The sequence below is a fragment of the Esox lucius genome, chromosome 17 (genome assembly GCF_011004845.1).
Source record: "Esox lucius isolate fEsoLuc1 chromosome 17, fEsoLuc1.pri, whole genome shotgun sequence".
Taxonomy (NCBI): Eukaryota; Metazoa; Chordata; class Actinopteri; order Esociformes; family Esocidae; genus Esox; species Esox lucius.
Genome location: NC_047585.1, coordinates 7,550,876 through 7,565,458, shown reverse-complemented (window position 1 = coordinate 7,565,458; position 14,583 = coordinate 7,550,876). Strand labels below are relative to the sequence as shown.

The window sequence follows — 14,583 nt, the reverse complement described above, 5'->3', positions numbered from 1 at the left end:
TTTGTCTTAAAGCCTAAATGAATTCCACACTGTGTGTTACATAATTCCTGAGATATAAAACAATCTTTAATGGGATAGATTATATAGGGGTCAATTGGAGTGCAGGCAAACAGGCAAACCGTTTAATCACATTTTCTGTCAATGGTGCTTAATTTGTCTATGAGTGTCTTCAGTATTAGGCCCAGATGTTTGAGATTGTGAAATCTCATTTAATTGTTTTCTCCTATAGAAGTAGCAACAGTTGCATCAGCGCTCATTGAAGCCATTCATGTCAGCTCCTCCATGCATAATGGTATCACCCCCTTAGCACCTCCTGTGAACATCATCGAAATACGTTGACTATTGGATTTATTCTGAAGAATTTACTTGTGGTATATTTTTATTTGTTTTAGAGCCTAATAAAAATGCTATAGGGTGTGTTCTTTGAAGTCAGTTTTTTTCATATTCCTATCATAAGACCTGAAATACCAACACATTATTGTATTCCTCAAATTCATTTGACATTCAAGACAAACAAATCCTGTCATTCATTCTTTTTTTAGACTATTGAATGCTAACGAAGCTAAACCACACAGAGACTGCGGTTCTGACAGTCCTGGCGGTTCCAGACTAGTGTAAATCCTGTATTTGGTTATATGTTGAAATAATAAAGGAAAATGTATAGTTTAGGTGTTGAAGCACAAAATACAGTATCATATTTTTGGTTTTATAGTTTGCCCAAGTCAACAGAGAAAAAACAGTCCTAAAAAGTATATAATCCTCAACAACCTAACTCATTTTTAAGCTTTATTCGGTGTTGTAGAATGAAAAAAACAGGAAGTGAAATTGAAAGGTAGTCTGTCCAATTAGGAGTACACAGTAGCCTATTGCCGGTTTTAAAGTCAATTAGCGAATTGCCATAAGATGCATTCTTCTACAATACTCTCCTTCAAAACCATGTTCTAAGCAAATAGTTGTTTATTATATTATTAATTAAGAAAATAAATATATTAAATTAATAAATTCAGATAATTCAAGTGTTTAAAGAAATAGTATAGATTTGAGTGTAGGCTATTAGTATTTCTTTACAAAAACACAATTACAGTGATGAAGACGCAACTGGAAACCACAATGAAGACACTGGAAACATTTTGCTTTAAAATTAAACCTGTTGTTATGTTAGGAGCTGTAATGTTAGGAACAGAGGCGTTGCTAGGATCACAATAATACGCAGTTAAGAAATTGGGCTGAGTCAGAGGCATGATCAGAACAATGTATTGTATAGTTCGACTGACCGATCTGAGACTAACAATTGGAATTTTGAATTGAAAACCTTTATTGTCTTAAAATAGCACACTGTAAACCCTAACGCATATCTTACTCAAATGTTTCTACTAAGTGTAACTCAAAGTTAGATAAATGTTCCCAATAGCTTTTACAACGTTTATGTTTTACAGACTTAGACAGTCTTGAAAATGTTCCCAGCATGCTCTGCTTCAAGTTGACATTTTGGAAACATTTTATCCTTTTTTTTTTGCATGTACTTTGACTGATTAATTCATCTTACCTACACAAACAAACACATTGGTCTGAAGTAATCCAATTATGCAGTAAAACAAAGATTTTGCACCCACTACAGAAATTATTGTAACAATAACATAACAAAAATCTTACTATCAAAAATGTAGCTAGATTCCCGTGGGAACCGTGCATTCCTTTTTGCTAAGCCAATGCCTTGTGGGTAGCTTCGCAAAGAAATTCTGGTGAAGTTCCCAGGTTACCCAGAAATCTCAGCCGAAGCAGTGAGTTCATTTTTGGAAATATGGGAATTTACTGAAAGTTAATACACTTACTCTTCCCGAACGAAAATTTGGATTGATACAGTTGTGAACAAAACGGAAATACCAGTTTATTTGAAATGAGAATTATATTGCGAAAATGTAAACTATTTTGCCTAATACAACATCTTCATGTTCTTTGAGGTAAACAACACCACTTTTCTCAGTCTGGAGTGTTTTAGAATAGTTTTCCGCTTGCAATGCAGTTTTGCGATAGGGGTACATAGTATTTTGTACAATGTTAATTACTGACTGAGACAGAACTGAATAATGGATTATTTAAAAAAATTACTAAGTGCCTGAAGGATTTTTGGATGAACTATCCATTTAAGTCTGTTAATAGAAAGGTCAGAAGACAGACGTTACAGTAATGACAGTCACAGTCTCTTTGAACAACTCACCATGTGCTCAGCCAAGGTGCCACTGTAGTGGTCTTGTTTTTAGAAGTGGGTAGAGTGCCTGCTGTGCTTTTAGAAGGCCTATCAGTTCTTTTTGTTTATAGTCCACTAGGGTGGATAAGAGTCTGTGAATTTCCCATGAGTGTGATATGAAGGCACTTCAAGTTGCCCTTTTTAAACAACGATATAGCCTTTTGAAATTTCAGCCATATAGTCTTTTTGTTCAGTGTGTGGAACAGAAAGTAATATTTCCATTCCACATAGCTATCAATGTTAATAGTGCACATCCGCAGTAGATGCACATGTCTTAGGCACGTTGGTCGCAAACAGGCTTCTGACTGGCTTGATTATAATGCCTTCGCTCACAGATCATTGCACATAGCCAATCATAAGCACAAATAAAAATAAACCATACAGAGTTTCTAAGTTAACAAAAAAATGCCTAGCTAGGCCGGCCTGCGATTAGAATAACTCAATGTTGTTGCCCTCGCTGGATTTGAACCAGGGTCTCCTGTGAGACAGGCTGTGTCTTTAACCACTATGCCACTAAGCTATACATGTGTTCTACATTTTTAAAACAAATAGTCGAAACTCCACGGTTCTTAAAACTAGTTCCCTACATTAGCTAAAATCCAAACCAAAAACAGGTACAGTGGTTATAAAAAGTCTACACACCCCTGTTAAAATGACAGGTTTTTGTGATATAAAAGAATGAGACAAAGATAAATCATGTCAGAACTTGTTCCACCTTTAATGTGACGTATTACGGGAACAATTCAATTGAAAAACTGATATCTTTGAGGGGGAAAAATAAAAAACAATAACCTGGCTGCATAAGTGTGCACACCCTTAAACGAATACTTTGTTGAAGCACCTTTTGATTTTATTACAGCACTCAGTCTTTTTGGGTAGAAGTCTATTAGTCTTGATGTGATAATATTTGCCCCCTCTTCTTTGCAAAAGCGCTCCAAATCTGTCAGATTGCCAGGACATCTCCTGTGCACAGCCCTCCTCAGATCACCCCACAGATGTTCAATTGGATTCAGGTCTGGGCTCTGGATGGGCCATTCCAAAACATATATCTTCTTCAGGTGAAGCCATGCTTTAATGGATTTGGATGTGTGCTTTGGGTCCTTGTCGTGCTGAAAGGAGAACTTCCTCTTCACCTTCATAACGGACGCCTGAAGGTTTTGAGCCAAAATTGCCTGGTGTTTGGAACTGTACATAATTCCCTCCACCCTGTATAAGGCCCGGTTCCAGCTGCAGAAAAACAGCCCCAAAGAATGATGCTGCCAGCACCATGCTTCACTGTGGGTGTGGTGTTCTTTGGGTGATGTGCAATGTTGTTTCTGCGACAAACATAGCTTTTAGAATTATGGCCAAAAAGGTCACCGTTGGTTTCATCAGGCCATAACACATTTTCCCACATGCTTTTGAGGGACATAATGTTTGTTTTTGCAAACTTCAGCCAGGCATGGATGTTTTTCTTTGTAAGAAAAGGCTTCCGTCTTGCCACCCTACCTCACAGCCCATTCATATGAAGAATAAGGGAGATTGTTGTCACATGTAACACACAGCCAGAACTTGCCAGAAATTCCTGCATTTCCTTTAATGTTGCTGCAGGCCTCTTGGAAGCCTCCCTCCCAGTTTTCTCGTCTTTTCATAAATTTTGGAGGGACATTCTGTTCTTGGTAATGTCTGTGTTGTGCCATATTTTCGCCACTTGATTATGACTGTCTTCACTGTGTTCCATGGTTTATCTAATGCTTTGGAAATTATTTTGTACACGTCTCCTGACTGATATCTTTCAACAATGAGATCCTTCTGATGCTTTGGAAGCTCCCTGCGGACCATGGCTTTTGCTCTGAGATGCAATTAAGGAAATGTCATGAAAATCCTACCTGAACAGTTTACATTTGTGATTAATCAGAGTCACTTTAAATGATGACTTCTATTTAACATGAGTTTGAAAGTGATTGGTTAATTCGGAACATAGCCACATTCCCAGTTATAAGAGGGTGTGCACACCCAGATTATTGTAACGTTTTTATTTTTCCCCCTCAAAGATTTCAGTTTGTTTTTCAATTGAATTGTTCACATTATAGGTCACATGAAAAGTGGAAAAGCTTCTGACACGATTTCTCTTTGTCTCATTCTTTAACATCACAAAAACCTGGTAGGGTGTGTTGACTTTTATATCCACTGTAGTTTTACTTTAGGCTTATTATAATGTAGCTATTAAAGCTTGTAGCCAGCGACGTTTTTGTCTATCATGAACAAATCCTATTGCATACCGTGTTCAGTTGGAGGTGCGGATCGAACATCAGTCGCCCGCATGGAAGTCTGCATCTCTAACTACTACGCTATTTAACCGCATACGCTGTCTGGCAAAAACTGGAATTACATCCATAATCATCCATATTCATAGTAAATATTTTACTTCAAACTTCTAGTATGGCTTTCTAGGTCAAAATTATTAGTGAATAAGCAACGACAACTTGTGGTAGGTATGGTCCGCATCAAAATTATCACATTGGCTTTACACCTAAGGACAAAGTAGGAGACTCACATTTGTTTCCTCTAATGGCGTAGACAAGTTTGACCTCCGAGTAGTACTTCCCCATCTGTTCAATGACCTTCCCTGTCTGTAAGGCCAGCTCATAGGTAGGAGATACACACAAACACTGGGCAGAGAGAAAGGAACGAGCTATTAAAAAGAGGCTATGGAACATTTCATCTGCTGATAACCAAAATGAGTCACTACTCCCACGTTTAGACATAGTGCCCTCCTAAAAGGCAATCTAGTTTTATTATAATTATTATATTTATTATTATATAGCAATTATTATTATAACAGAATTAATTATTCATTAAGCAGAAAAGGTTAAGGTACTACCCGGAACAGGTAAAATATAAAAATATACTTTTCCACGTTTCCCTATTAAATATGTCAAAGACCGGCACAGGTCAGGTTTCAAACTCACCTGAGGAAACTTGTTGTTGGGGTCAACGTGACTGAGCATGGCCAGGACGAAGGCAGCAGTCTTCCCGGTTCCTGACTGAGATTGGGCTATTAGGTTCTGTGGACTGGCAGCCACGAAAGCACAGGACAGATGGATGAAAAGAGAAGGCAAAAGGAAAGAGAGAGCTTGATGATTGTTTTGGCAAAACATTTTAATAGCCAGACATTTAAACTGGTTTTGGGAGAATAGAAGAGTTAAAAATATTAATACAGAGAGAGTCTGGCTCTTAGGTTTTAAATTAAAACTCTAAACTCACGGTTCTGCAAGCATCATGGGTAAAGCATTCTCTTGGATTTTGGAGGGGCGGTTGAAACCCATGGCGTACACTCCCTGAAGTAGCTGAGGTTTACTATGGGAAAGAAGACAGTATTAAGTCTAGGTAACACCAACCAGAGATTGTGCAGAAAACAAGGCCCAACACATGGCCCAGCTCAATGACCCAACTAGTTGATTTGGCAGAGATCAGTAGTAATTTCTCAGTGTTGCTTGGCAAACAGAGGCAATCTAATACCAACTTAACAGTAAATAGGAAGAATTACGTAGGCCAATTTTCTTCGACTAGAATAACCTTCACTAGTGGTCACATTTTTAGAGCAACCACATTATTGAGAGTCACACAGAATGTTATTTGCAAATAAGAGAGACGCGTCAACCACTTACAAACATAATTGTCTGAGGAGTCTCTAACTCAATATAGCTCATTCAACAGTATAAATCACATACAAAGAGGGGTGTGCTAAGTTGTTGCCCATCTGTCTTGTGTAACATTTACCCAAAGGGCAGGCTGTCCCCCACCTTATCATTCTCAACTCCTGAGGAGACACAATGTCTGGATAATCAACAGAGACACTAAAGGGTTATACAGATTTACAAGTAACCATCTAATCCACTGGTTGTTGTTAATGAATTTGAAGAATACAATAATGTGTTCGTATTGAAGGCCTTACACCGGGGAAAAACGATTAAAGAATACAAAGAACGATTATTTCTAAGAACACAGGCTATAGTATTTTCAATCACACACAGCCAATCTATAAGTGACATGAATCTTCTCTATGTGACATGAACAAGTTATCAAAAAAACCAAGGAGTTTAAAATGAATAGGCTGTGAATGTTGCATCTTTGCAGGCCTCTCCCAGGGGGTTATAGTGGGGCTATCAAGTTGATTTCAACGTCAATGCATAGCTATAATGGTAAAGAATATCGTTGGTATTTCGTTTTGTGAATAATTATTTAGCCTAATAAATTTAGAGAATTTTAATCTTCAGTAAAATGAGCAGAGAAAATTCAAAAAGAGACGATATGATGTGTGCGATTTAGTTTCTCTTTCTCTCCTAATATAAATCTGGAAAGTGTAATACCTTTGTGGAATTATTAATTGGTGACTGGAAAACAATATCCTTGGTATTTAGTTTCTTGAATATTTATTTAGTATAACACATGTAGATTTAAATGTTTTATTTACATTTGATGAATTAGCCTACACAAATAGATGAGATATATCTCCTATTGAAAAACGGACATTTGATAAGCAGCCTACATCATTTGTATTAAGTTTCAAAAATAGCATAATTAAATTTTTCAACGGTCATGGAAATATTGATTACATTTGTAAGTTTATTCAAATTCAACCAAGGCTCAGATCATTCATCTGGGAGTATTGAGCATTCATCCATTGACGGCATGCATTCAGTGAGGGGTGATTAGCGCCTGGGTACCATTTGGGCCGTGGGCTGTTGGCGGAAAAAGTCCGTAAAAGGGGTAAGAAAAATAACAGGTAAACAGTCTTTAAATAGTTTTCTGTTTATCAGTATATGCAGTATTCTGACAACAGAACAATGTAATATATGCCTTTTTAGGAAAGGTGATGGAAGAGGAGTGTGCAGCTTCCAAAATGGCCGTTTTATTTTTATTACAAACGCCTTTTGGCATAGGCATTTGGCGGTCCTAGTGTCAAAGGGAGAGTCTGACCCAGATTCATACAGTTGTGCTGTACATTTGCATACCCTGGCAGAAATTGTGCCATTGATTTAAAAAATATGACTGATCATGCATAAAAGAGGTCAAACTTGCGGTTCATTCAAGACGACCAAAGACTGTGTGACCTGGAGGCATTTTGCCAAGATGAATGGGCAGCTTTACTACCTGCAAGAATTCGGGGCCTCATAGACAACTATTACAAAAGACTGTCATTGTTGAAATACAGGGGGCAATACACAGTATTAAGTATTAACAAAGGGTATGCAGACTTCTGAACAGGGGTCGGTTAGTTTTTTTTGTTCCCATGTTTTGTTTTATGATTGTCATTCTGTTATGACCTATAGTTGAACGTGAATCCCATAAGAAATAAAAGACATGTTTGCTCACTCATGTTTTCTTTGCAAATGGTACATATATTACCAATTCTCCAAGGGTATGCAAACTTTTGAGCATAACTGTATTTGGGTGAAAGTCCATTTACCCATAATAGTTCCAGAAAGCACAGAGACATTTTTCAAAACAATCCATGATTTAGCCCTGACCCAGTCTGTAATAAGCAGTATTAGCATTGTCCAATTAAATTAATAGAAAGCATGCGTCCCAAACTACAAAGCTGAATTGCAAGTAGAAAAAAATGTTGTTGCATTCACTGGATTCAAACCCAGGGCTCCCACGTGAGTGGCTGTGTCCTTAACCACTACACCACAGTGCTATAAGTTTGCCCAGTGTCGGTATAGCGTCTCAATATTACATCATTTTGTCATGCATCACCCAAGTTAGAATATTTAGCTAGACACTGCACTGTGTTAAACTGACTAACGTTTCTTATTACGTTTACCCCCACCACAAATAGCATCTAAGAAATGTATGTCTTTTGTCACTGGCCATTTTAACAGCTTATTAGCCAGTAATAGGCTTAGTTTAAATAAATAAAGTATTATTATTAAACCCATTAAATTATAAGAATTATTAAACCAGGATAGGCTCATTGAGTTTAAAAATCTCTCTTTTCCAAGAGTGTCCTGGCCAAGAACAGGCAGCCGTAGGTCGTAACATAAAATGTTTGAGAATACAAAACAACAAGTATAATCAATACAACCACAAGACAATTACACCATTATTCTGCAGATGTTGACAGAACATAATTAAAAACATTGACAAGTAAGGGAATCCGATTCCAAGTCCATCATCAATGATTTAAAAATGCTAAAAGAGACAAGATCTTGAAAGGTGTTCCAAGTTGATGGAGCAGAGTACATGAAGGCACGTTTCCCAAAAATTTTCTGACCGTTGGCACAGTGGGTAAAATAACATCCTGTGAGCGGAGACAGTACTCACCACATTTTTTACAGATAAACTAACATAAATATACAGGCAATAAACCCAATATAGCTTTGTAAATAAAGGTATACCAGTGGCATTTATTGTTTCAAACCTGAACGTTTGACACAGCCTATTTTAGCTTTCTTATAACTAAAATGCAACCATAGAAAGAAAAAAGCTGATTATTTTGAAGACTTCCTGATTTACCATTGAAACATGCATTTCTTTCCTATGTGATTTACAAAATTTTTATTGTACAGTCCAAAGGCAGTAAGGCAGAATCATATAGTTATACCCTCCCTCAAATTTTTCCCCATAAGCTATAGTCAATATATCCATCTGTCACATTACAAAAATCGCTCACATCAAATGTGCATTTGAGAGTAATGTTCTCTCAATGCAGCGCCATTTTCCCAATGAATGTATTGCAGTGTTTGGAATGTGACTTAGTTATTCATAGTTAATGACCTTTTAAGCTAAATATTTCATCAGCCTTGTGTTTAATCTTGTTTGTATGCAATCACTGGTGAATGCATTTTGTATTTTTCTGGTCTATCAACCCAGAACCGTCCCAAAGTATGTGTTGAACCATCCCAGACATATTTTCTATCGTCCCCGGGATGATGGGACATCGTTACTTTCAAGCCCTGCCTCTCTATAATCCAGTTTCCCATGATTTTGTATCCCTTAACTACTCGGGGCTCATGGCAGAGTACTTGCTTTACAATTCAATAGCCAACAGATGTGTCCTACAAAATTGCTAGATTTATCCAGATATTTTGTGAATTAATATTTAAACGGCGGAGGCCAATTAAACGCACGCATAATTTTGAAGTCGATTCGTCATTTACACCAGAGCTATTTCAGGATTATTATGATGTTGGCAAAAGTAATCACAATTTTAGCCCAGTTTGGTGAGTCAAAATTATAATAAAATAAATATAAGCACACACTGCATATCTCACTAAGCTCACACTGCATATGTATTTATTTTCTAATGGAAATTGAATGTGTCTCTGATTGGATCCCATTTAAGTAAAAAAAAAAAAATAATCACAAACTAACCATCATGTCTAGAGTTTTCTGATTAAAGAGATGCACTCCAGACAGGGTTTTCTTCATTTTCTAAATGGGCAGAATTAGCAAACTCACACCAGCATTATAGACCAACTTCAGCAGATTCTCCAGTACAATTTAAACCAATGCAATTACATCATGAAGACACCATGGGAAAACTCCATTCAGAACCGGATATAATACTGAAAATTATTTCTATTGTTTTGCTACAGGTAGATTGAATCAAGTCTACTGACCATTTCAATACGCTTTCTTCCATTTGGTAGCTAATAACCCAGACCAGTAAGTGTGCATTCTTGACAGTATATAATTGGATAGTGTACAAATTATTACTTACAGCCGCAGCTCCTCAAATGATTTGACAGAGTAGAGAGGAGAGTTAGGATCCCGCTGAAGAACCTCCACCTGATTGGTTGTGTTCACTAGGTTACTGCGTATCAACTTATTTAACAATGACTGGGCCGCCTTGTCATCTAAGAAACAGAAAAATATATATCTGAGATATTAGCTTGGATGTTTCTGTTAAAAGGTTAAAGTACACTGAAAACACAATTTACAAGAATGTGCAGTTTTTCTAATGGTGCAAGAGCCTGTCTGCCTAACATTTGTTTCAGATTTTACAACTTGTAGGATGAATATATTCCAGTTTGAAAATGTATATTTGTATGAAAATCTGATGACTGAAACTGACCCAGGCTTGTCAGGCTGAACATGGCTCTGTTATAAATTAACTGTAGTCTGTAAGGCCAAGCTATAATGGATGTTTTTCACCTGTCTTAGATGTACCCACCTTTGTCATCCTCCTCCCCTGTTTTGTCTCCTTCTCCTGCTTCTGCTTTTGAACATGTTGAAGAACTTGCTGCTGTGGTTGTTGTTTCAGTGCTTGCTGTGCCTGTGGGAGTTCAAAAGATTACTCTTCACCTTGTTATGTCACGTAAAATTATGACTACTTATTTTCAACATTTGCAGCATAACAGAGAGCGCTTTTTTCTTACCATTTTCCTCAGGCTTGTCTTTGATGTGCAGGCTACCAATCTAGGAAATAAAAACATTGTCTTTAATTTTGTTTAACATTCTGAGCAAGGGAGAGCTTTATTGATTACTAATTGATCAGTAATTGCAAACAAGGGTTTCTGTACCAAATATTAGGTTCTGCTTTTCTGATGTATCAAATACTTGTCATGCAGAAAAATGCAAATTAATTATAAAAAAATTATACAATGTGATTTACTGGATTTTTGGATTCCCTCTCTCACAGTTGAAGTGTACCGATGATACAAATTACAGACCTCTACATGCTTTGTAAGAAGGAAAACCTGCAAAATCGGCAGTGTATCATATACTTGTTCTCCCCACTGTATACAACGATCAGCCACGACTTGTTTGTCCAACACATCCCACAGATCCTCGATTGGATTGAGATCTGGGGAATCACCTTGAACTCGTTGTGTTCCTCAAAACATTCCTGAACCATTTTTGCTTTATGGCAGGGGGCTTTATCCTGCTGAAAGAGGCCAGTGCCATCAGGGAATACCGTGGCCATGAAATGATGCACATGGTCGGCAACAATGCTTAGGTAGATGGTTCGTGTCAAAGTAACATCCACATGAATGGCAGGACCCAAGGTTTCCCAGCAGAACATTGCCCAAAGCACCGCCTCCACCGGCTTGTCTCCTTCCCATAGTGCATCCTGGTGTCATGTGTTCTCCAGGTAAGTGACGCACATGCACACGGCCACCCATGTGATGTAACTAAGAAACGTGATTCATCAGACTAGGCCACATTCTTCCATTGCTTCCTGGTACAGTTCTGATGCTCACGTGCCCATTGTAGGCACTTTCAGTAAAGGACGGGTCAGCATGGGCACCCTGACAGGTCTACACAGCCCCATAGGCAACAAACAGCAATGCACTATGGGTTCTGACACCTTTCTATCAGTACCAACATTAAGCTTTTCAGTAATTTGAGCTACAGTAGCTCGTCTGTTGGATCGGACCACATGCATCAGCATTCCCTCCCCAAATGCATCAATGTTCACACCAACCCAGGACCTCACCATCCAGCATCTTCACCTCCAAGATCGTCTGAGACCAGCCACTCAGACAGCTGCTGCAACAATCGGTTTGCATAACCAAAGAATTTCTGCACAAACTCGACCTGACTGCAGTTTGTCGTCGTAACCGACTTCAGTGGGCAAATGCTCACATTCGATGGCGTCTGGCACTTTGGAGAGGTGTTCTCTTCACGGATTAATTACGGTTTTCATTGTACAGGGCAAATGGCAGACAGCATGTATGGCATCGTGTGGGTGAGCGGTCCATTGTTGTGTCCATTGTTGTGCCATTCATCCACGACCATCATCTCATGTTGCAGCATAATAATGCACAGCCCCATGTTGCAAGGATCTGTACACAATTCCTGGAAGCTGAAAACATCCCAGTTCTTGCATGGCCAGCATACTCACCAGACATGTCACCCATGAGCATGTTTGGGATGTTCTGGATCGGCAGCGTGTTCCAGGTCCTGCCAATATACAGCAACTTCGCACAGATATTGAAAAGTAGTGGACCAACATTCCACAGGTCACCATCAACAACCTGATCAACTCTATGTGAAGGAGATGTGTTGCACTGCGTGAGGCAAATGGGGCTCACACCAGATACTGACTGGTTTTCGGAACCCCCAATACAGTGAAACTGCACATAGATTGACCTTTTATTGTGGCCAGCCTAAGGCACACCTGTGCAATAATCATGCTGTCTAATCAGCATCTTGATATGCCACACCTGTGAGGTGGATGGATTATCTCGGCAAAGGAGAAGTGCTCACTAACAAATATTGTCCACAAATCTGTCTAAATCTGTGAGAGGAATAGGCCTTTTGTGTACATACAGAAAGTCTTAGATCTTTGAGTTGAACTCATGATAAATGGGGGCAAAAACAAAAGTGTTTAATTTTGTTCAGTGTAGTTCCTAGCTAAGAGTTTCCTCTTAAAACCTATTCACAAAGCTGCTAAAACCAACTTTTACTAGGGAACAGGGAGAAGTCTTAAGTTAAAAGAAAGTGCGGGGTTGAATCCATTGCTATGGATGATGTCGTTTTCTACGAACAAAATTACATACAATGCCCACAATGACTGGCTGAAAAGGGATGTAAGCTAAGTGTCACCGAATAAACATGAAATCAAGGACGATATACTGATTAGTCAAGATATGTTCAGCTAATTGTCAGTCTCTTGCATGCACGTTAATCTTTTGATGGTGCAATCATTTGTGCAATTATGTGTCCCATCACCAACTACACAGAGTGGTCAAACTATGGCCATGAAGTCGGCTTTGTTTCTTTTCACTCTGCGAACATCATGAGGCAACCGAATGATTTGTCACACAATATGATTTCTGGATAGGTCATTTATTGTTTGATGTAATATTCTACTGACAGATGGCGGAGATATACATAGTTCGTCTGCGCTGCATAGCTGTATTATCCCTGTGGTCAAGTAGCGTAAAGTTGTCACAACCTTAATGTCCGATGTTATTGGGTTGTTTCTGCTTGTTGGTGAAGTGTCTGCATCCCTGACTAGCTCTACTATGATCATAATACCCTCGCGATTAAGGCGATACCTTGTTAAAAGCTCAGTATGAAGTAATGTTTCTTACAAAACAAACAAGATTACAAGGCGAATGGCCGGCATCAGCCGTATTAGGATAATTTGTGACTTGGTCTTAGTGACTTATGAGTCCTTTTGACTACTCCTAACCTTTTCCCAGATTTACGAGCTGGTTTTAGCGTAAAAACGCTTTGTGAAATACTCTTAGATCAAAAATGTATGAGTCCTAAAGTTAGGACTGGCCCGCCCATTTTTTTTGTTACTCCTAAATCAGCAAGTTAGGAGCTACTTTTAGCCTTAAGATGTTTTGTGAATATGGCCCCTGATCTACAAAGCCAAGTAAGCTAGCTAGCCGTCCTTAGTCAAGTAGCTAACTAGTCATCTTCAGTGGTTTTAAGATTGCGGGAGACTTATTGGTTATGCAATATTTACTTGACTGTACAATAATTCGTGTACAATATTTAAGTAGGGGATTGGCATGTGGAAACAACTGTGCAGCTAAACAGCTAACAAACAGAAGCATGGGCCCATTTACCAACACATTTCGAGGAAGTGCAGTTCGACTTGCGCTTACCGATTCCGCAGCGGCTTCTTGTTCGTCTACAGCCAGGGCCCAGGAGTCCGTTGCCATTATGTCAGTTGTTATTCGGTCACGCTCGTGATCTTATTTCACCACGAGATTCCGCGTAGTTTAAACACAGACCCGAAAACTGATATTCGAATCCCGATAAAGTGTTTCCAAAGTCTTAAAAGAAACTAATTGGCAGAACGGCGTGACGAATTCTGCTCCTGAGTGAACGCGTACGTCGGTAAAAAGGTCCGGCTGGATTTATGAGAAGGGAAAGCAGTTCCTACTAAAAGGCATGCATTTTGAAATGTATCCAGAAAAACTTTATAGTTATTTCTGGAATAATAAGCCCAACTTAATAAAAACATATTAACAGTACAGTTTTGCAAATGTTCTTCCTAACAATTGCTTTTAAGTTCAATGAGCAGGCTGGTCACCGGACCAAGCTTCTCAAAAAACACACTATTTAAAAAAGGAGTGTAATCTTCTATGAAAGGGAACTCACCCTGTCTCAGATATCTCTCCACCTATCGTAATCCTAATCCTAATCAAAGTATGGTTAAGGCATGCAGCTGGTCGTTTGTGGGTGGTTTTGCTTTCTCTTCTTAAATAGGCTATAGGTTGTCACTTAATTGTCTTCTAAACAAATATTTTTTTTTGCAAGATGTGACTTGGAGCTGTAAAGAGATTGCAGATTTATGATTATGTGACCAGTAGTGATGCGCAGTTCGCAAAATATTATTTTACTCGCTCGAGAATAACGAATGCGTGTATAGTTACCGATTC

The 14,583-nt window shown here is 38.5% G+C and overlaps 1 protein-coding gene across 1 annotated transcript in view; it reads right to left on the bottom strand.

Moving 5' to 3' along the window:
• Positions 1-14,247, bottom strand: part of ddx19 (DEAD/H (Asp-Glu-Ala-Asp/His) box polypeptide 19 (DBP5 homolog, yeast)) — a 42,579-nt gene extending 28,332 nt beyond the window's left edge. Inside the window, exons 1-7 of the mRNA XM_010904718.4 lie at positions 13,804-14,247; positions 10,615-10,654; positions 10,410-10,511; positions 9,957-10,092; positions 5,495-5,587; positions 5,200-5,302; positions 4,785-4,899 (exon numbers count right to left, since the gene is read on the bottom strand). Of these exons, the coding sequence (XP_010903020.1) occupies positions 4,785-4,899; positions 5,200-5,302; positions 5,495-5,587; positions 9,957-10,092; positions 10,410-10,511; positions 10,615-10,654; positions 13,804-13,860 (646 nt within the window). The 5' untranslated portion in view covers positions 13,861-14,247. The remainder of the gene's footprint in view (positions 1-4,784; positions 4,900-5,199; positions 5,303-5,494; positions 5,588-9,956; positions 10,093-10,409; positions 10,512-10,614; positions 10,655-13,803) is intronic.
• Positions 14,248-14,583: the final 336 nt, after the last annotated feature.